This window comes from Hemiscyllium ocellatum, chromosome 8 (assembly GCF_020745735.1).
Source record: "Hemiscyllium ocellatum isolate sHemOce1 chromosome 8, sHemOce1.pat.X.cur, whole genome shotgun sequence".
Taxonomy (NCBI): domain Eukaryota; kingdom Metazoa; phylum Chordata; class Chondrichthyes; order Orectolobiformes; family Hemiscylliidae; genus Hemiscyllium; species Hemiscyllium ocellatum.
In genome coordinates this window covers 110194267-110216094 of record NC_083408.1, presented here as the reverse complement: position 1 = coordinate 110216094, position 21828 = coordinate 110194267, and the positions used below count along the sequence as shown (strand labels likewise).

Below are 21828 nucleotides of genomic sequence, written 5' to 3'. Positions count from 1 at the left end.
GCCATTTGTACTCAGGCTCGGGTCATTATGTTATATCAGGAAACAGCAGTGACCCTGTCTGAGTCACCACTGTCAGTCTGAGAAAGTGTTCACCACTGCGCATCTGAAGGAGTCACATCAGACTTGAAACGTTAACGGTTTCTCTCTCTACTGTTGCCACCCCTCGTGTGTTTCTCTAGCTTTTCTCTTTTATCTCACCAAATACCTTGACTTAGTCAATTTAGTATCTAGGTTATGAATGTCCCTAAAATCCGTAAATTTCAATTTCCCTAATAAGTCTGGTTCATGGTAGTTCAACCAAAGTAAATATTATTTGCACATAAGAAATGGTTGTCATTTATTAAGACAAGTGTCAATTATATTTGTCTCTGATTACTGCTTCTACAAGTCTCCCGCCCAGTCATTAGGCTGAGAACTTATAGAAACTCCATCAGAAGGGCTGCAGCTCCCAGACATGTGCTGCAAAGGTTTTGAAATCAATTTAATAGGAGCAGAGCGTGTTGGAGCAAGTGCACTTTCCACCATACACAACCTTCTTGATGTTTCAGTTATTCATTACGGGTTCATTAAACGGAGTCTTTACTGCAGCAAAAAATACCGAGCAAATCCAACAGCTAAACTTCACTGATATTTAACGGAACAGATTTCTTCCAAAGTGTTATTTTGCCTGTCTTGTCTGAGGTTCCATAACAGGAGGATGATAGGTCACATTCTGTCTCTGATACTTCTTTTCTGTCAGTGCATCACAGTTTTATAGGTGGTGGAAGAATTTCTGGAGTTGGTTATGAGTCCATTAAGCTGCATCACAAATATTCCTTCCCCATACTACACATTAATGATCTGGATCTTGGTGTACAGGCGACAATTTCAAAGTTGCTTTAATGACCCTAAACTTGGAAGGATTGAGAGGACACCGTGGAACCCCAAGTCAACATTGACAAGTTGGTGAAGAGGGCAGTTGGGTGACAGATGAGGTTCAAAGCCGAGAAATGTGAGGTGATACACTTTGGTCAGAAGAAACATCGAAAGACAATATAAAATTGGGGTTCAATTCTCAAGGGGGCGCAGCAGCAGAGGGAGGTGGCTGTTAGATCACTGCTGAAGCATTGTGGACAGTTCTGGGCACCACACAGAGAGAGAGAGAGAGAGAGAAGAATTGATTTGCGAGAATGCTTCCAAGGATGAGAAATGTCGATTATTGAGGATAGATTAAAGAAGTTGGGACTGTTCTCCCTGGACAGTCGATGGCTGAGAGGAGATCCGATCGTAGTTTTCAAAATCATGAATAGGCTGGACAGAATAGATTAGAGAGGGGTTGCACCTGCTTTAAAATAAAAAAGAATGAGAGGGTGTAAATTTAAAGGAGATATGCAAACACAGCAAGGGTGAGGGGAGAAAAGTCTTCTTCATCCAGCTAGTAGTTAGGGTCTGAGATGCACTGTCAGGAAACATGGAGGAGGTAGGTTCAATTGAAGCATGCAAGAGGGGCATTGGATGATGATTTGGATTGGGATGGTGTATGGGGGAAAGGCAGGAGATTGGCACGAGTAATAGAGTTGGTGCAGGCACGTTGGCCTGAACGTTTCACTCCTGTGCTATAACAATTCAGTGAAGGCCTAGTCTGGGATTCAAGCCTGGAGCTCCTGGCAGTGATGTTACCGTTACCATAGCGGCACCTTTTATTCTTACACTGATCTAAAGCAGAGTCTGCTGTGGGCCTGCACATGGTGGGAGTTGGCGAAGGCAGCACTATAACACTGCACCGGTCTGGATATGAATCACATGCAGATTTTAGAGCTGAAAGGACAATTTGTTGCCAGGTGGAAGGGATTAGAGGGAATCATCCATTTTCAGTAAATTCAGCCCATATCTTTAAAAATGTCAGCACCATAGAAGCCAACAGGAAGCACTATTGGTCATATCAAAACATGTACAGGCAATATTTTATTCACTAAGATAGGACTTACAGCTTTACGTTCTTCCCGATCCAGAAGCATAATATAAGCCTCGCAAAACAAAATTACACTAAACCTCCGGCCTCAAACTCCCACACCTGGAAAGCCTCAAAGAACTTCAGCATCAAAAGGGAGGGAGGTTGATGCAAGGTATAGAACCAAAAGTTAAAGGTACAATCCTTCAGGTGTGCCCTCTTGCTTTTTGTACAAGACGTTTTCTTTTGACTTTTTGAAGTCTTCATTGGTAACCTTCATCCTTCGCTCACGCAGGGCCATCAGACCAGCTTCTGTACAGATAGCCTGCAACAGGAATAAAAGGACATATTCAACATGAGCCCAAAAGTTCCAAAACAATGTAATCGCATATAAAATAGTTTGGATGTGAACATAAGAGGTACAGTTAGTAAGTTTGCAGATGACACCAGAATTTGAGATATAGTGGAAAGCGAAGAGGGTTACCTCAGATTACAACAGGATCTTGACCAGATGGGCCAATGGGCTGAGAAGTGGCAGATGGAGTTTAGATCAGATAAATGTGAGGTGCTGCAATTTGGGAAAGTAAATCTTAGCAGGACTTATACACTTAATGGTAAGGTCCTAGGGAGTGTTGCTGAATAAAAAGACTTTGGAGTGCAGGTTCATAGCTCCTTGAAAGTGGAGTCGCAGGTAGATAGGATAGTGAAGAAGGCATTTGGTATGCTTTCCGTTATTGGTCAGAGTATTGAGTACAGGAGTTGGAAGGTCATGTTGCGGCTGTACAGGCATTGGTTAGGCCACTGTTGGAATATTGCGTGCAATTCTGATCTCCTTCCTATAGGAAAGATGTTGTTAAACTTGAAAAGGTTCAGAGAAGATTTACAAGGATGTTGCCAGGGTTGGTGGGTTTGAGCTACAGAGAGAGGCTGAACAGGCTGGGGCTGTTTTCCCTGAAGCGTCGGAGGCTGAGGGGTGACCTTACAGAGGTTTACAAATTTATGAGGGGCATAGATAGGATAAACAGGCAAAGTCTTTTCCCTGTGGTCTGAAGGTTGATAAGTCCCCGGGGCCTGATGGTCTACATCCCAGGGTACTGAAGGAGGTGGCTCGAGAAATCGTGGATGCGTTGGTGATTATCTTCCAGAGTTCGATAGATTCGGGATCAGTTCCTGTGGATTGGAGGGTGGCTAATGTTATACCACTTTTTAAGAAAGGTGGGAGAGAGAAAGCAAAAAAATTATAGACCAGTTAGTCTGATCTCAGTGGTGGGAAAGATGCTAGGGTCTATTATAAAGGATGAAATTATGACACATCTGGATAGTAGTAACAGGATAGGTCAGGGTCAGCATGGATTCATGAAGGGGAAATCATGCTCGACTAATCTTCTGGAATTTTTTGAGGATGTGACTCTGAAGATGGACGAGGGAGATCCAGTAGATGTAGTGTACCTTGACGTTCAGAAAGCTTTTGATAAAGTCCCACATAGGAGGTTAGTGAGCAAAATTAGGGTGCGTGGTATTGGGGGCAAAGTACTAACTTCGATTAAAAGTTGGTTGGCTGATAGGAAACAAAGAGTAGCAATAAACGGCTCCATTGCAGAATGGCAGGCAGTGACCAGTGGGGTACCGCAGGGATCAGTGCTGGGACCGCAGCTTTTTACAATATATTTAATGATATAGAAGATGGTATTAGTAATAACTTAGCAAATTTGCTGATGATACTAAACTGGGTGGCAGGGTGAAATGTGAGGAGGATCTTAGGAGATTACAGGGTGACCTGGACAGGTTAGGTGAGTGGACAGATGCATGGCAGATGCAGTTTAATGTGGATAAATGTGTGATTATCCACTTTGGTGGCAAGAACAGGAAGGCAGATTACTACCTAAATGGAATCAATTTAGGTAAAGGGGCAGTATAAAGATATCTGGGTGTTTTTTAACACCAGTCAATGAAGGTAAGCATGCAGGTACAGCAGGCAGTGAAAAAGGCTAAAAGCATGCTGGCCTTTATAACAACAGGAATTGAAAATAGAAGCAAAGAGGTTCTTCTGCAGCTGTACAGGGCCCTGGTGAGACCACACCTGGAGTATTGTGTGCAGTTCTGGTCTCCAAATTTGAGGAAAGACATTCTGGCTATTGAGGGAGTGCAGCATAGATTCACGAGGTCAATTCCTGGAATAGCGGGACTATCTTACGCTGAAAGACTGGGCTTGTATACCCTTGAGTTTAGAGCTGAAAATGTGTTGCTGGTTAAAGCACAGCAGGTCAGGCAGCATCCAAGGAACAGGAAATTCGACGCTTCGGGCCAGAGCCCTTCATCAGGAATTCCTGATGAAGGGCTCTGGCCCGAAGCGTCGAATTTCCTGTTCCTTGGATGCTGCCTGACCTGCTGTGTTTTAACCAGCAACACATTTTCAGCTCTGATCTCCAGCATCTGCAGACCTCACTTTTTACCCTTGAGTTTAGAAGACTGAGAGGGGATCTGATTGAGACATATAAGATTATTAAAGGATTGGACACTCTGGAGGCAGGAAACATGTTTCCGCTGATGGGTGAGTGCCGAACCAGAGGACACAGCTTAGAAATACGGGGTAGACCATTTAGGACAGAGATGAGGAGAAACTTCTTCACCCAGAGAGTGGTGGCTGTGTGGAATGCTCTGCCCCAGAGGGCAGTGGAGGCCCAGTCTCTGGATTCATTTAAGAAAGAGTTGAATAGAGCTCTCAAGGATAGTGGAATCAAGGGTTATGGAGATAAGGCAGGAACAGGATACTGATTAAGGATGATCAGCCATGATCATATTGAATGGTGGTGCAGGCTCGAAGGGCAGAATGGCCTACTCCTGCACCTACTGTCTATTGTCGGGAAGTCAAGAACTGGAGGGCATAGGTTTAGGGTGAGAGGGGAAAGATATAAAAGAGACCCAAGGGGCAACATTTTCACGCAGAGGATGGTACGTGTATGGAATGAGCTGCCAGAGGAAGTGGTAGAGGCTGGTACAATTGCAACATTTAAGAGACATTTGGATGGGTATATGAATAGGAAGGGTTTGGAGGGATATGGGCCGGGTGCTGGTAGGTGGGACTAGATTGGGTTGGGATATCTGGTCGGCATGGACAGGTTGGACCAAAGGGTCTGTTTCCATGCTGTACATCTCTATGAGCCACTACAAAAACCCCAACTCTTAATACATCAACAAAAATAACTGGCAGAGAAATTTCTATTGACAATTAGAGCTAAACTATTTACATTCAGAGGAGAAACTTGGATGTCTAGAACTCATCACATTGTTTGCAAACATTGCCAAGTGCTGAGGGGCAGTGACTTGCTGGGTGGGGAACTGCAGCAGCCATTTTACAGCAAGATCCCACACACAGGAATAAGCTGCCTCTACAGTCAGCCATTCTCCTCCTGGTGAGGTTGGTCGATGATGGAATATTGTCCAGGAGAATTCAGACCTCTCCCGACATTCTCTGAATAAGGCCCCTCGGAATCCTAGTAGCACACAAACCCACCAACACTCTCAAACAAAAACTAACAAACTTAAAAGACCCAGTACAACCCATGGACAAAACCAAAGTCATCTACAAAATTCCATGCAAGGACTGCCACAAACACCATGTAGAACGAACAGAAAGAAAGTTAGCCACCAGGATACACGAACACCAGCTAGCCACAAAAAGACACAACCCTCTCTCCCTCGTTGCCCTACACACGGATGAAAAAAGCCACCATTTCGACTGGGACAACACATCTATCCTGGGACAGGCTAAGCAAAGACATGCCAGAAAATTCCTAGAGGCCTGGCACTCCAACCACAACGCCATAAACAAACACATAGATCTAGATGCCATCTATCAACCCCTCAGAAAACGAACAGGAAATGACATCACCACAAATCCCAGGAACCCCATCCAGGAGAAAGATATGAATAGAAAGCAGGAGACAACAGCTTCGCTTCACTTGGAGGTTGCCACTAATGATGTTACCTAGCCAGGTAATGAAACGTCTGGATATCAAACCTACAGCTCAGCAAGCAAACCTACACCCTAAACCTCAAGCTGAGCTACAAACCTTGCAAAAATTCTCTGAATAATGTGGGTTTTAAACATTCTGGAAAGACAGATAACACTTGGCTTTTAACAGCTGCCCTGATACAGCACCTCCAACAGGCAGCACTCTGTAAAAACAGCCTGGATGCAGCTGCTCACGTCTGGGGGTTTAATCTTTAGTTTTAAGAAATAAAAATCCCGCCAACGGAGACAAACTGATACAGAGAATGGAAAGGAGCCCCGAGTACCCACTCACCATTGCAATGCAGCGGCCCCTGCTGGTTAAAATGTGCTTTCACAACAGGATTCGAGGCCGACTGTAAACATTTATTAATGCTCACAAACTAGGCTCCCACCTTGGATAAATACCAGATCCTTTTGGGGTGGTATGGGGGTGAGGTGGGGAGGGAGGAATAATTTTACCGATTAGTAATCCCAAAAACCAGGCTAACGTTCTGGGGACAGGCTGTTGGTGGAATTTCAATTCAAATGTAGAACTGAAAGCTTGTTTAGTAATGGTGACCACACAGCTGTCATCAACTGTCCAAAACAGCCACGTTTGGGAAGGAAAGCTGCCATTCTTACTAATGTAGGGCGGACCTACAGTTAACTCCAGACTCACAGCAACATGGTTGACTGTGAACTGCTCTTTCAAATTGTAGACAAAGCCACTCAGCTCAAGGCCAGTTAGGGCTGGGCAATAAATGCTGGCAAAGTCCATATTGCAGAAACCATAAAAGAATATGCTCAGTAACACGGGTGACTGCCTAAGAACACAAAGGTCAGGAGTGGGCAGCTTGGGCCTTGCGTCGGTCGCATTATTTAACAGGATAATGGTCAAACTCAATCCTTACACGCGATTCCCAGATCCCTGGATTCCTTCAGTATCTGTAAATCTTCAAACATTGTAAATATACTCAATCAACTGAGCATCTACAGCTCTCTGGAGGACAGAATGCCAAAGATTCACATTCCTGTGACATAATGTGGGAGCAAAGCAGACTATTTTCTCATTGGGCAAAGCCTGATCCTGAAACAGTGACCAACTAGATACAGGCAGGGGTGACAGGGGGTGGTCGCGTGCACACGTACAGGTGTGTATGTGCGGTGGGTGTGCGGGGGCAGGGGTGTGCAGGCGCGCGTGTTCTGGAGGGTTTATGGCAATGATTGCGGTTTTAGAGGCTAAAACAGCCTCTTGGCATCTACTTTAAGTTCTTTCAAAAATCTTCCATAAAAATCACTTCTCATTCTGCTAAACCCCAGAGAGTCTATTTGATCTAATCCTTCTCTATTGGACGCCCCCTCACCCAGCATAAAAAGGTGAGAAGAAACAGAGGGTAAAAAGAAAAATACCCCAATTCACCTTAATGTCTGCCCCAGACAGATCGTCTTTAGCCAGTATCAGTTCATCCAGGCTCACGTCTTGTGCCACTGTCATTCTGCTCGTGTGGATCTGGAAGATACGTCTCTTGGTCTTTTCATCCGGAAGAGGAAATTCTATTTTACGATCGATCCTCCCTGGAATAATAGAAAATGTAAGAAAAGGATGTGCTTTTGTGCAGCATGTTGTCCCAGTGGCAAATGACTCAGAGTGCTCTACCGCAGTTGGGAAATTTAAATTCACTTCAGTAAATCAATCTGGAATTAAAAAATCATGTAATGGGGACCATGGAGCAAGTCGTCAGCAAAGCATCCCCACTCCTCGAGGGAAGGAAACTGGCCGTCCTTACTCATTCTGCCCTGAGACACACTCCAGGCCCAGAGCAACACGGCTGACTCTTAACCTGCCTGAACCAACAACTACATCGACCAATGATAATGCTTTGTGTAAATACCATCACCACCTAGAACTACAGCGGGTCATCACCAGCTTCCAAAGACGAGGCAATAAATACTGACTTATGACGCCCACATGCTGAGTCTTTTTTAAAATCAATCGATGTTCAATGATAGGATTTCCCAACACCTAATGATGTTAGTGAACCGAAGACCCCTGGCTTCCATGTGAACTATAAGCCGACAGCAGACTGGTTCGACATCTGACTGAAAGACAGCTCCTCTGACAATGCAGCAGCCCCACAGTAATGCAGGCAGTGTTTTAAAACCCCAGTACAGGATTCAAAGTTTAGTGTATTCATGACTTATGCATCACTTCACTAGCAGTTAAACATCAAGATAATGTGCCCATGTGTAATAGTGAAGTTCCCTGGGTATAACAGACAATCACCAGGACTGACTCTCTCTACTCCAAGTCTGTTTCAATGTGCACAGATTAATTAGAACATAGAAAAATAGAACATAGAAAAATACAGCGCAGTACAGGTCCTTCGGCCCTCGATGTTGCGCCGACCAAAGCCTACCTAACCTACACTAGCCCAATAACCTCCATATGCTTATCCAATGCCCGCTTGAATGACCATAAAGAGGGAGAGTCCACCACTGATACTGGCAGGGCATTCCATGAACTCACAACCCGCTGAGTAAAGAAACCAGCTGTTTGCAGCAGGATCAGAAAACATCAGAAATGAATTAAACACCCACGAGGTACTGAAAGAAATAAAGAGCGTGTTCCAAGGATTAACCTGTGTCCTCCACATCTGATTCCTCAGATATTCCGTTGTTATTTGAATGAGTTGAACAATTAATCCAAATCTAGTTGTGCCTGCACCAATTTACTGATTAATTAGCAATTTCGAGAGACTAAAAGGCACAGAATGCTGGAGAAACTCAGCAGGTCTGGCAGCATCGACAGAGAGAGAAACAAGAGTTAACATTGAGCCATGAGCTTACCTGGCCTGATGAGAGCTGGGTCGAGTGTTTCTATCCTGTTTGTGGCCATGATAACTTTCACATCTCCCCGGGAGTCAAACCCATCCAACTGGTTCAGAAGCTCCAGCATCGTCCGCTGGATTTCCCGCTCCCCGCCGGAATTGGAGTCATACCTGAGAGTGAAACATAATTCAATGATCAGAACATCGATATCCCAGCAGCAAACACAGCACCGACAGTAAAAACAGAGGATTCTCACCAAGGAGCTGAAGGCTGCAGAGCCCAGTGTAGGAAACCACCCGAGGTCAGGGCCAGCTCCAGTGGAGTTGTTGCACAGAGAAGGTCCTGGCTTTAAGACTGACTAATACAGCAAAGCACCGAGAATATGACACGATTCATACAGAGCGGGAGGGACAGGAAACTTTGAATTTAAGATTGTCATTGTATAACGTGACTGCATGGGTGGTAGAAATCGGGCGAGGAACCCAGATGAATCCTTCCTTCATTCAGCAATCTTTATTAGGAAGCATGGAACAACTGATCAATCATTTCTCCCCCTATCTGGCAGCTAAAGCCAGTTTCCCAATGAATCATGAGCCTCCTGCTGATAATTCCTGGGTGAAAATAACTAGCCTCCAGTGGTTTGATAAGTAGCATTCTTCCCTCAGTCAGAAGTCCACGGCTTCAAGGCCCACTCCAGACTCGGGAATAAGCTGCAGTTGAGTGGCGCATCCGTTAGAGGAGATATTAAACTGAAGCACATTCTTGAGTGGACATGAAATCCCTGCCAGGCACAAAGCAGCAAGTTCTGCCAGGTGTCCCCCTCGATTTATTCACATGGCTTTGTGTGAGGGAAATCACGTCTCACTAAGTTGATTGAGTTTTTTTGAAGAAGTAACGAAGAGAATTGTTGAGGGTAGAGAGTGATGGACGTGAACTATATAGACTTTGACAAGGTTCCTCCTGGGAGACGGGTGAATAAGGTTAGATCACATAGAATACAGGAAGAACTAGACATTTTGGATACAGAACTGGCTCAAAGGTAGAAGACAGAGAGTGGTGGTGGAGGGTTGTTTTTCAGACTGAAGGCCTGTGACCAGTGGAGTGCCACAAGGATCAGTGATAGGTCCACTGCGTTTTGTCATTTATATAAATAATTTGGATGTTAACAAAGGAAGTATAGTTACTAAGTTTGCAGATGACCCCAAAATTGGAGGTGTAGTGGACAACGAAGGAGGTTACCTCAGATTACAACAGGATCTTGACCAGATGGGCCAATGGGCTGAGGAGTGGCAGATGGAGTTTAATTTACATAAATGTGAGACGCTGCATTTTGGAAAGGCAAATCAGGGTAGGAATTATATACTTAATGGTAAGGTCCTATGAGGTGTTGCTGAACAAAGAGACCTTGGAGTGCAGGTTCATAGCTCCTTGAAAGTGGAGTCGCAGGTAGATAGGATAGTGAAGGCGGCATTTGGTATGCTTTCCTTTATTGGTCAGAGTACTGAGTAGGAGATCATGCTGCAGCTGTACAGGACATTGGTTGGGCCACTGTTGGAATATTGCGTGCAATTCTGGTCTCCTTCCTATTGGAAACTTGAAAGGGTTCAGAAAAGACTTACAAGGATGTTGCCAGCGTTGGAGGATGAGAGCTATAGGAGAGGCTGAACAGGCTGGGGCTGTTTTCCCTGGAGCGTCAGAGGCCGAGGGGTGGATGTTTCTAAAATCATGAGGGGCATGGATCAGAACATCGATATCCCAGCAGCAAACACAGCACCGACAGTAAAAACAGAAGATTCTCACCAAGGAGCTGAAGGCTGCAGAGCCCAGTGTAGGAAACCACCCGAGGTCAGGGCCAGCTCCAGTGGAGTTGTTGCACAGAGAAGGTCCTGGCTTTAAGACTGACTAATACAGCAATGCACCGAGAATATGACACGATTCATACAGAGCGGTCTTTTTCCCAGAGTGAGAAAGGAAAGATTTAAAAGGGACGTAAGGGGCGACTTTTTGACACAGAGGATGGTGCGTGTATGGAATGAGCTGCCAGAGGAAGTGATGGATATTAAAAGGCATCTGGATGGGTACATGAATAGGAAGGGTTTAGAGGGATATGAGCCAGATGCTGGACTAGATTATTTAGGATATCTGGTCGGCATGGATGAGTTGGACCGAAGGGTCTGTTTCCGTGCTGTACACCTCTATAACTAACATCAATGAATCATCTGGTCATTATCACATGACCGTTTTGTGGGATCTTCCTGCTTGCCTGATGCCTGCAGGATTTTCTAGAAGTTACAAACACCCGTGACCCGCACAAATAAACTATGCTGAACCCAACAAACCCATATACCAAACTGAGACTGTGCTCAAACAGCCTTCTCAATGCAGCCTACCTCTTTGTGCCAATCGCATCAATCTCATCGATGAAAACGATGGAGGGAGCGTGCTCTTCTGCAACCCGGAACAGCTCGCGCACAAGCTTCGGCCCGTCTCCCAGGTACTTCTGGATGAGCTCTGAGCCAACCACTCGCAGGAAGGTGGCCGAGGTTTGGTTTGCGACAGCCTTGGCTAACAACGTTTTACCTGGATGTCGACAGAGAGAGGGCAGAGGTCAACAAGGTGGACCTTTCCTGGAAGTCGCTGCAGTTGCTCAGCAGTAGCTGGCTTGAATCTGCAAGATCCGACTGAGATTAAGTATCAGAAACATTTAAACATGCTGAATGCATCCACTTAACCCCCGAGAATTGGGACCGGACTGCTCTGCGGAGAGCCTGCATGGACATGATGGGCCAAATGGCCATCTCCTGGACCATGACCACTCTCTAGTTCTATAACATGAGGTGCAAGTGATGCCTAGGCTGATACTGAGAGGCTGATGCACCCATCTACTCGGGGAACCCCTTTTATAAGAGAACTTTGGTTGGTTCAAAGGAAGGAGATGTGTTGCTGGAAAAGCGCAGCAGGTCAGGCAGCATCCAAGGATGAAGGGCTTATGCCCGAAACATCGAATTTCCTGTTCCTTGGATGCTGCCTGACCTGCTGCACTTTTCCAGCAACACATTTTCAGCTCTGATCTCCAGCATCTGCAGACCTCACTTTTTCCTCAAAGGAAGGAGACATTGATATTTAGACAACACATATTCTGGAAGTGTCATACAGTGGAACAGCACTGCTCCGGTGCCTGGAGTACTAACCGGATGGAAGCTGAACAGCTGAAATAAATGCAACTCGGCCGCTACGCTGTATAGATTTATACTGAGGATAAACTGAAGGTAGAAACCCAGTGTGAAATGCACAACCCCAGCATTATCCAGAGAGGATACTGGGGCTGAGTGCACACTGTAAATTCTCAACTCAGATAGCAACAGAAGCACAAATTACATCTTTATGTTAGCAACAACATTTTACCTTGATAGCAGTGAATGGAAAGAAAGGATATTTTTAAAAATTAAGAATACATTAACACTGACAATAAAAAAGGTAAAGTCTACCTGTGCCAGGAGCTCCGTACAGAATTACCCCTTTAGGAGGCTTAATTCCCATCTCTTCATAATATTCAGGATGGGTGAGTGGCAGTTCTACAGATTCCTACAAAAGTTATAGCACAGTTTTTTTTTGTTAAGCATGAATCATTGTGCGTCTCTCTCTCTCTCACACACACAGACAGCTACATTTATATGACAATCTTGCGAATACACCCACCTCGCCAACAATTCTTCACTCCCAGTTGTCACATCTATGTCAACTTATACTTCAGGAGAAATTCCTAAAGGCGCAATTTGCAATAGAACCTTCCTATGTAAACATTGCAGTCATACCTCATCGCCCCGACAGCTCTGCAACACCCTCTCATTCCCCAGCTCTTCAGCCTACAACAAGTAATTCATTTGCTCCAACCAAACTCACCTCCCAAATTGTCAGTATTACTCAAGACTGACTAATAACACAAATACAGTAGTGCTGTCTAAAACTAGGGACAGAATCGATGATTTTAAAAAATTACAGGGAATGGAATTAGGAAATATCATCTGCACTTCACGGAAAACTACACTAGGACTTATTTCCCAAGTGCAACACCCAACCAGGGAGGTCAACCAGCAGGATATCTAGCACTTTGTTGCTAAAGTGTCACATTTACTTGTTATCGCAGGTTCCTCATCATCCAAATAAAATAAAGAACTGCGGATTCTGTGGGGTGAAGGGTCACAGAAACTCAAACGTATTAACTCTGTTTTCTATCCACAGTTGCTGTTGAGTTACTCCAGCAATTTCTGTTCTTGTTTATTGTCCATCATTTAATCTGATAATAAGCTGGGCTAATAACCACCTGACTGTTATCAAAGCATTGCTTTCAACCCACTCCAGGCACTGTCACTGACAGACGCCTTCACCCCTAACCCTAACCCTAACCTTGATTGAAATCTAAACATCACACAACACCAGGCTGTAGTCCAACAGGTTTGATTGGAAGCACTAGCTTTCGGAGCGCTGCTCCTTCATCAGGTGGTTGTCATGAAATCATGAGACTTCCAAGAATTCTCTTCATTGTGGAAAGTACCGATCACCCAACCACATTAAAATTAAAGTGCGAGCTGCAGCGATCACTGAACTCGGAATTTAATAGGATGAATATTTCACAAAAGCAGCTCTCACCTTGATTTCCTGGATCTGACTATCTAAGCCACCGATATCAGCATAGGTCTCCTGTGGAGCCTTTTCCACCTTCATTACAGTCACCAGTGGATCCGTGTCATCCGTCAGGACCCCAATCACAGCGTGCACCTAAGGAAGAGGACTGAAATCACTGTCAGTGTTCTCCTTACACACTTCAGGAATACCAGGGATTTGATTTATTTATTCATGGAATGTGGGCATTGCATTTATTCATGGAATGACGGAAGCATTAAAATCCCGACTAAAAGGATCAACGGGCGAACCTAATGTAGGAGGGAAATCGTTTAGTACCCAGTCACAACAACATGAATGACCATCATTAATTGTGCAGAACCAGGTCAGACAAGAACCTGCTCAATTTTCAACCCTTATGGTTGCTGCCTGTATTGAAAATTTCCCTCACTACTCTCCTAACATTCAAACGGTTTTCCCTACACCCTTTCACAGGCTGCAGCTAACACTGAAGAAATGGTATCTGATGTTTAGTTCAAGCTGCCCCAGAGGCATTCAGTCAGAAGCCTGCAGCGTACGCTCAGAGTCACGTTGAGACCAAACCAGTTGTTTGTACTTCTGTGGAAATGCTCACTCTCGTTCCTCCCAGCTCGGTGTCACCATCCACTTGCCACCTGGCCCATTCTTTCCTCCTTGGATTCAGACCAGCCCTGAGAAGTGGGTCTTAGTTTGTCAATTAAACAAAAAACAAACCAACAGGAAATGGGAGCATAGCAGGGTTGTATCGGCACGTATCAACAAGAAGTCCAGGGGCACAGGTTTAACTACCACCACGATAACCAGCGGAATTTAAATTCAATTATTAGAAGCTCGCCTGAGTGACAAGTGAGCCTGAAATCATTCTTGATTATTGTTATAGCCCATCAGGTTCATGAATGTTCTCGAGGGAAGGAACCCCGCTAGCTCTCTCTCATCTGGCCTACAGCTGACTTGAGAATTTAGTTCAGACCCCCAGCATTGGCTTCGCTTCCCACAACAGCAGTTAGTGAGAAGCAAATTCACTAAAAATCTAGTTATTAAAAGTTAATCCGAGTAATAAAACCATTAAACCAGCAGCTGGTGTAAAAACCTATCTCGCTCACCAGTGGCCTTTAGGGAAAGAGATCTGCTGTTCTCACCTGCTTTGGCCTATGTGGGACTCCAGACTCCAGACCCACACCAATGCAGCTGATTGACCTCTGGAATCACAGAATCCCTACAGTGTGGAAGCAGGCCATTCAGCCCAGTGAACCTACACCAACCCTCCAGACACATCCTATCCCTCTAACCTGGCATTTCCCATGGCCAATTCACCTGTCCTGCACATCTTTGGACTGTAGGAGGAAACCGGAGCATCCAGAGGAAACCCACGCAGACACGGGGAGAACGTGCAAACTCCACGCAGACACGGGGAGAACGTGCAAACTCCATACAGACAGTCGCCTGAGGCTGGAATCGAGCCTGGGTCCCTGGCGCTGAGAGGCAGCAGTGCTAACCACTGTGGTGCCCTATGTGGCTAAGCAAGCAACTCAGCTCAAGGGCAATGAGCAATGGGCAACAAACACTGGCCTTCCCTGTGACATCCACATCCCCCGAAGGAATAAAGAAAACAAATTTTGAACTATAATAGGATCACAAACTGATCCTTTCCAGCTTTACTATCCTCTGTTCTTTTATTGAGCGTTTGTCACATAAACATGAAGTAAGTGAACACTCAGCCTCGAAGGGAAAGGGGAGACGTGTCTGAAGGTTCCTCCCCCCTTTACCTTATGGTTGAGGAGGACGGAGCAGCCAGGCTCCAGCAGGTCTTTGTCCACAAACGACAAGATGCTGACGTAATGCTCAGAGCCCACGGAGGTGGACACAATGGCGTGGTTGTCATCTATGATTTCCTCCAGTGTGCCTACAGACATCGGCGTCCCTCTCAAGTCGTCCACTTTAGACCTTTCCTCCTGTTTACAGAGAAAGTCAACACCTGTTATCTTATTCCTTCCCGCACCGCGGGTGTCGGTGGTGGGAGGTTGCCTTTTTAAATTATCGCCGGTGGTTTGGCTCAATGAAGCAGCTTTTCAGAGGGAGGTAATGATCAAAAAGGATCGATGGGAGAATGCAGTCACCTACAGGTCACTCCAGGTCAGGAGGGGAGTTAGCCAGTGCTGAAAGATAGTCAGGTTCTGTGAGGGCTTTGCAACAAACCCACAGCTTCATGTCCATTTTTACCGATAACAACTTTTTAAACTGGGTTATCAAGCTCGCAGGGTTAACACTGCAGAGTACAGGAACCTGCACAACATATAGCAGACCCACTCAGCTCAAAAGGAGGGTCACTGGACCCGAAACCTCAGCTCTGCTTTCTCTCCACAGATGCTGCTAGACCTGTTGAGTTTCTCCAGCAATTTCTGCTTTTGTGACACTGACGCATTACAGAACAGCTGGAATTTAGCGGAAAGCAGGAGCGCCCATCTGAATCAGTGGGGAGGTTGGAGCACGTTCAATGCAGGAAACTCCCTGGTCCAGTAAGGTGTGCTACTCTGAGACTAGGATGACAGCACGTTGCTGTCTAAGACAGCTGCACTGTGGAACCGGCTGTGGTACAGCTGACCCTGAAATGCAGTGGGGCAGCGATATGAAAGACCAGCTGTTTAAAGAGACAATATTTGAAGAGTGGATATCCTGATCGGCATAGTTAATACCCTCATGTTACATCCTCACTTTTAAATAAACCAGTTAATTCCTGCCCATGTCGGTGGCTGTTCGGGATGTTTAGGGATGTGCAAAATGACATGACAGATGCTTCCTATCGGGGACAAAAAAACATTCTGAAGGGTCACTGGTCCTGAAATGTTAATGCTGATTTCTCTCCACTGATGCTGCCAGAGATTTTCCAGCGATCTCTGTTTTTGCTTCCTATTGGAACTTGAGTGCTCAAACCAAGACCCGTTTAGGCAATCAGTTCTCCAGATGGCAGGGACTCTGTACTGCAGAGGGAATGGGAGGCTCACTAGACTGATATGCTGCCTATTGCCCCCCACCTTTCCAGTACAAACCTCTTGTTTCTCTTCCAGCGGTTTCATTTGCTCCTGATTTCTGATGAATTCTTCTTCCATTAAGAGATAATCTTTTATCCTTTCCAGCTTCAGCAACTTCAGTCGGCACTGTGTGTGAGGTGTCACTGTGGGAATTAAATGAAAGAGAGGAGTCACTCTCAGGGACGATTCTTGGCTGCTCTCAGCGCTTTGCTGAGGCCTTTCTATGGTCTGTTCAATGGGAAAGTGAGGTCTGCAGATGCTGGAGATCAGAGCTGAAAACGTGTTGCTGGAAAAGCGCAACAGGTCAGGCACCATCCAAGGAACAGGAGATTCGACGTATCGGGCATAAGCCCTTCTTCAGGAATTGAGTTCCTGAAGCAGGGCTTATGCCCGAAACGTCGAATCTCCTGTTCCTTGGATGCTGCCTGACCTGCTGTGCTTTTCCAGCAATACATTTTCAGCTCTGTTCAATGGGAAACCAATCACTCTACACACAATATGATCTGGAATCCTCTCTCTCTCTCTTCACTAGCAACAGTTGGGAATTGCTGAGGGTGACCGAAGGCTCCAAGAGATACAGTGTGAGAGCTCAAAACAGCTAATGCAATGTAGAAAGTTAAACCAGGTCAGGAAACAAAAAGAACTCAAAAGGAAAGGAATGAAACTAAAGAACTCTAAATCATAAAGTCAGAATTCACACGACACTAGGTTGTAGCCCAACAGGTTTATTGGAAATCACAAGCGTTGGCAGCAGCTGTGGAGAGAAATTGGAGTTAACATTTCGGACCAGTGACCCTTCTTCAGAATATTTACTTTAGGAGAAACACGTTCCGGACGAAGGAGCAGCGCTCTGAGAGCTTGTGATTTCAAATAAACCTGTTGGGCTATAACCTGGTGTCGTGGGGCTTCCAACTTTGTCCACCCCAGTCCAGCACCAGCACCTCCACGTCTAAATCATAAAGCAACGATTTTAAAAAAATTTCAGAATAGTTTGATATCAAAGTTATGCGCTGATGACACGCAGTTGCTATTTGAATTCAAGTGAATTAGACTCAGATGGTTTTACGAGGTGACAACAAAACTGAGACAGATTCCAAGCGGAGCCGGTCCCTGCCTTACCCAGGGGTAACTTGCTGGCTGCATCAGGCCCTTTGGTTTTCTTCTTTTTCTTTCCCACTCGGGTTGGTACGGGAGGCTCGTATTTCTTCTTCTTATCCTACAGAGACACCCCCAAAAACGTTACATCAGGATATGGGTCAATTTTTAATCTTTTGAAATGGTGTATGTTAACTTACGCGCAGCGAGCACTGGATTTCACATTCCTGTTTGTATCCGGCCTTTGACCAGCTGCCGATTACAGCCCAGCGGGATGCCTTGCCACCCACCTTGCCAGCAGCAGCAATCCAGATGTGCTATTCATTCGGTGTTATTCTCCTGGCCCCCAACCCGATGTAACTGCGCACACTGTTCCTGCTCAAATAACGCACCAACTCTCTTCTGAATGCCCCGACTGACCTGCCTCTAGCACACACTCGTGCAGCGTATTCCAGACCCTGGCCACTTGCTGCATGAAAATACAGCGACCAAGTGGCTGTTTAAGTAATGTAACAATGGAAACTATTGTACCGGTCACCAGATTGAGAATGTCTGTCAAATCCGTTTTTAAAAAAAAAAATCACTGACAGGATGTTGATGCTGCTGGCAGGGCCCAGCAAGTATCACTCAGCCCCACTGCCCCTTGAGAAGGTGGGGGTGAGCTGCTTCCTTGAACTGCTGCAGTCCATGTGCTGTAGATTGACTGACAAAGCCTTCAGGGAGGGAATTCCAGGAGTTTGACCCAGCGACAATGAAGGAATGGTGAGATATTTCCAAGTCAGGATGGTGAGTGGCTTGGAGGGGAACTTACAGGCGTTCCCATGCAACGGCTGCCCTTGTCCTTCGAGCTGATAGGGGTCACGGGTTTGGAAGGTGCTGTCAAAAAACCATTGGTGAATATCTGCAGTGCATCTGGTGTGTACTCCTAATAAGGGATCGCCAGTTCACAGGAGCAGAGAGAGCAGTGCAGGAGAGTAACGGAATTTCACAATTTATATACTGAGGGGAACCATGGGAAGTGTTATGCCACAGAACGTCATTCACCACATGATGTTCTCAACTGAGCATTGTCTTGCACCAGTCTGGTCTTTGTTCTCCATACCCAAGCCCATGGATCCAAATAATCACCCGCCGCCCTCTGAAATGCTTCCCCTGAACTGCCTCCCTCACTAGCCGCTGCATGTTCGTGTTACCTTTGCTTCATTTGCATGTCACTTTAACTCTGTGCTCTCTTGTCCCAATCACGAACCAGAACAGTTTCTCCCAATCTATTCTGTCCACCTGCTCACTGTTTTTGTAAACCACTATCAGATTCCTTCTTAGCCAGACATTCATGGAGCTGTACAGCACAGGAACAGACCCTTCGGTCCAACTCTGCAGAAGTGGGTACTGCAGATGCTGGCAATTAGAGTCAAGATTAGAGTGGTGCTGGAAAAGCACAGCAGGTCAGGCAGCATCCGAGGAGCAGGTAAAATTAATGTTTCGGGCAAATGTCCTTCATCAGCAACTTGTTCTTCTCGGCCCAACTCGTCTAGTGATCCTAAATTAATCTAGTCCCACATCCCTCTAAAACCTGCCTACTCATATACCCACCCAGTTACCCTTTAAATGTTGTAACTGTCCCAGCCTCCACCATCTTCACCGGCAGCTCATTCCATGCATGTACCACACTCTGCATGAAAAAGCTGCCTCTTAGGTCCTTTTCAAATCTTTCCCCTCTCGCCTTAAACCTCTGCCCTCTAGTTTCGAACTCCCCTCCCCGGGTGGGCAACTTTGGCTATTCACCCTATCCACGCCCCTCACAATTTTACAAACCTCTATCACGTCTTCTCTCCAAGATGAACAATCCCAATTTCTTCAATCAATCCTAATCACTGAAGTTTCTCATCCATGGACCCATCCATGGAAATCACTTCTGCACTCCCTCCAATGCATTTACATCATTCCTATAATGTGGCACCCACAACTGTATACAGACCTCCAGCTGAGGTCGAACAAGTGTTCCATACCATTCCAAGATCACCTCCCTACTCGTGTAAGCTTTGTCTCTATTAATAAAGTCAACGACACCGTATGCTTCATTTCCTGCTCTCTCCACCAGCCCTGCCACCTTTATTGATCTGTGCACATAACCCCTGGTCCCTCTGCTCCTGCACCCCCTTGAGAATTCTCCACCTAATTTATACTGTCTTTCAACGTTTTCCTACCAAAGACCCTCCAGCACATCCATGTTCCTGGTAAATGCCCTCTACACCCTCCCGTGCAATCACATCCTTCCACAGAACCACGCACAGTACCCTAGCTGTGAATAGCCAGTGTTTTAAACAGTTCTAGCATCAGCTCCTTGCTCTCGTATTCTGTCTCTGCTAAGAAAGGAGAGTAGCCCATGAAGCATAACATGTGTTATAGGGAATGGTATAACCTAGAATTGTGATTGGTCAGCTTCAACTGTGGAGGAAATCCACTTCCCATGGATCAACTCATTCGTACAGTGCGGGATTGTCGCAATGTTGGCAGGATTTACCAAAAGAAAATCCCATTTCATCTAAGTGACATGTAATAATACCTCACATTAAGCCTATGTGAACTGGCTCCTTTTTCGTTTACAGCTTCAGCTGATTTACTATCCTGGCATGCTTCACTATTTATATGTTTAACTTGTAAACATATCCAACAAAATAGCTTTAGCCTGTACATTCTGGTTTGGGATGTCTGGCAAAAGGACAGGAGTGTCAGGTGAATACAATAAATAGGAAGAAAAAGCTTACACTGCAGGAGTGTCATAATCAGGTAAGAGATTTAAAAACTAAATTGACAAAAGAACCAGGGTTGACACAGGAAACATCTGTTTTGAAAACGCAGGAAGCCGTTATGATCTGGAATACTGAAAATGCCTGAAAGGCTGGTGGAAAGAAGATCAAATAGTATTCTTCACAAAAAAAATTGGATAAGTATTTCAAGGGGTGAAAAGAAAAGGCAGGCAGTGAATTTGATAGAATGTGTATGATGGATAGAACAGGTATAAGGCAGTGCTTATCAACACAATGAGATAGTTCAATTACACTCTAGTTTACATTAAAGGTGGATCCTAATACTTATTATCTAAACATTCACTTCAGTGCAGTTAAGGTAATTCACTGGAAGGCAGTTGAAACCAACAGCGATGTAGTTAAACAGTTCAATCAAAGTGCATCTTGAAACATGATGTGAATGCATCACAAAGGTCACAAGATACCAGGTAAGCAAAACCAGTAATGGTGCCCCAGAGTGAAAGAACCATCATCAGGGCCAGCTAGAAACGTGAAAACAACATCCTGATGGCTCCTGTTTATTTTTCCTTTGAAATAAGTGTCTGGTCATAGTTTTAAAGCATTTCTGTTCAAATAATGACAACAGGAAATGATTAAAGTTCAGTTGGTTTCATATTCTTTGCACGGTGTCCTGAACATCACAAACAAATCTATCACTTCCATCATACAGTTTCATAAAATTGACTCAAAAATGTATTTTTAAAAAACAAATCCCTGAAACTGTTTTCTCTCAGGCCCCCTCTCTCCCGTTGTTATTTGGAATGCTGAAGAATTAAATCGAGCTTCTGCCTGTTTAACCGAATTTGGATATTGATGGCCTTTGTCACAATGTGCAGCAACGTGAAAATATTCAGACAGACTGATTCATGACTCACACTTCCAGCTTTCTTTCTTGTAACAGCCTCAAGTATGTGACAGATATTGTTAAATACCACAAATCACCTGGGATTTTATTACTGTTATAATCTTCAACGGTAATAAAATCCACAATGTCTATTCTGAACAGCAAGCACTCACCTTATCATCTTTCTTACCACCTCCAGCGCCATGACCCCCACTTTGGCTTTGACCCTGAAAGGAAAACCAGAAACATGGATCATAAAACAAGGCAGAGCAGTGGAGTGGAGTCTGACTGACCATGATTTAATTAAGAGGTGGAGAAGTTCCAGGGCTGGACAGATTACTCCTATTCCTAATCAATTCCTGAAACATGTTACAGCAAATATATGAAATGCAGAAACATTTCGAAGTTGAAGTTTTGTGTATAACACTTTGACTGTCACACTTGCTTGAGAATGTCTGGTTGAGAGCAACAGTGTCTCATGGTCAGCCGCGAGAATGGGAGGGACAGCGATGAGTTGACAGGATCAGTCACTGAGGCCGGTTCCCGGGTCACAGGCTCCATGTCCCCCTCTCCCCTCCCCCTCTCTCTCCTCTCCTCTCCCCATCCCCTCCCCCTCTCTCTCGCCTCCCCCTCTC

The 21828-nt window shown here is 45.2% G+C and overlaps 1 protein-coding gene across 1 annotated transcript in view; it reads right to left on the bottom strand.

The window, feature by feature from the left end:
- Nucleotides 1-1931: 1931 nt before the first annotated feature.
- The window catches only part of LOC132818424 (26S proteasome regulatory subunit 4), a 20265-nt gene continuing 368 nt past the window's right edge, over nucleotides 1932-21828 (bottom strand). Inside the window, exons 2-11 of the mRNA XM_060829460.1 lie at nucleotides 21367-21420; nucleotides 17564-17660; nucleotides 16463-16587; nucleotides 15182-15367; nucleotides 13404-13532; nucleotides 12242-12338; nucleotides 11144-11333; nucleotides 8772-8923; nucleotides 7345-7499; nucleotides 1932-2255 (exon numbers count right to left, since the gene is read on the bottom strand). Coding sequence (XP_060685443.1) covers nucleotides 2121-2255; nucleotides 7345-7499; nucleotides 8772-8923; nucleotides 11144-11333; nucleotides 12242-12338; nucleotides 13404-13532; nucleotides 15182-15367; nucleotides 16463-16587; nucleotides 17564-17660; nucleotides 21367-21420 — 1320 coding nt within the window. The 3' untranslated portion in view covers nucleotides 1932-2120. The remainder of the gene's footprint in view (nucleotides 2256-7344; nucleotides 7500-8771; nucleotides 8924-11143; nucleotides 11334-12241; nucleotides 12339-13403; nucleotides 13533-15181; nucleotides 15368-16462; nucleotides 16588-17563; nucleotides 17661-21366; nucleotides 21421-21828) is intronic.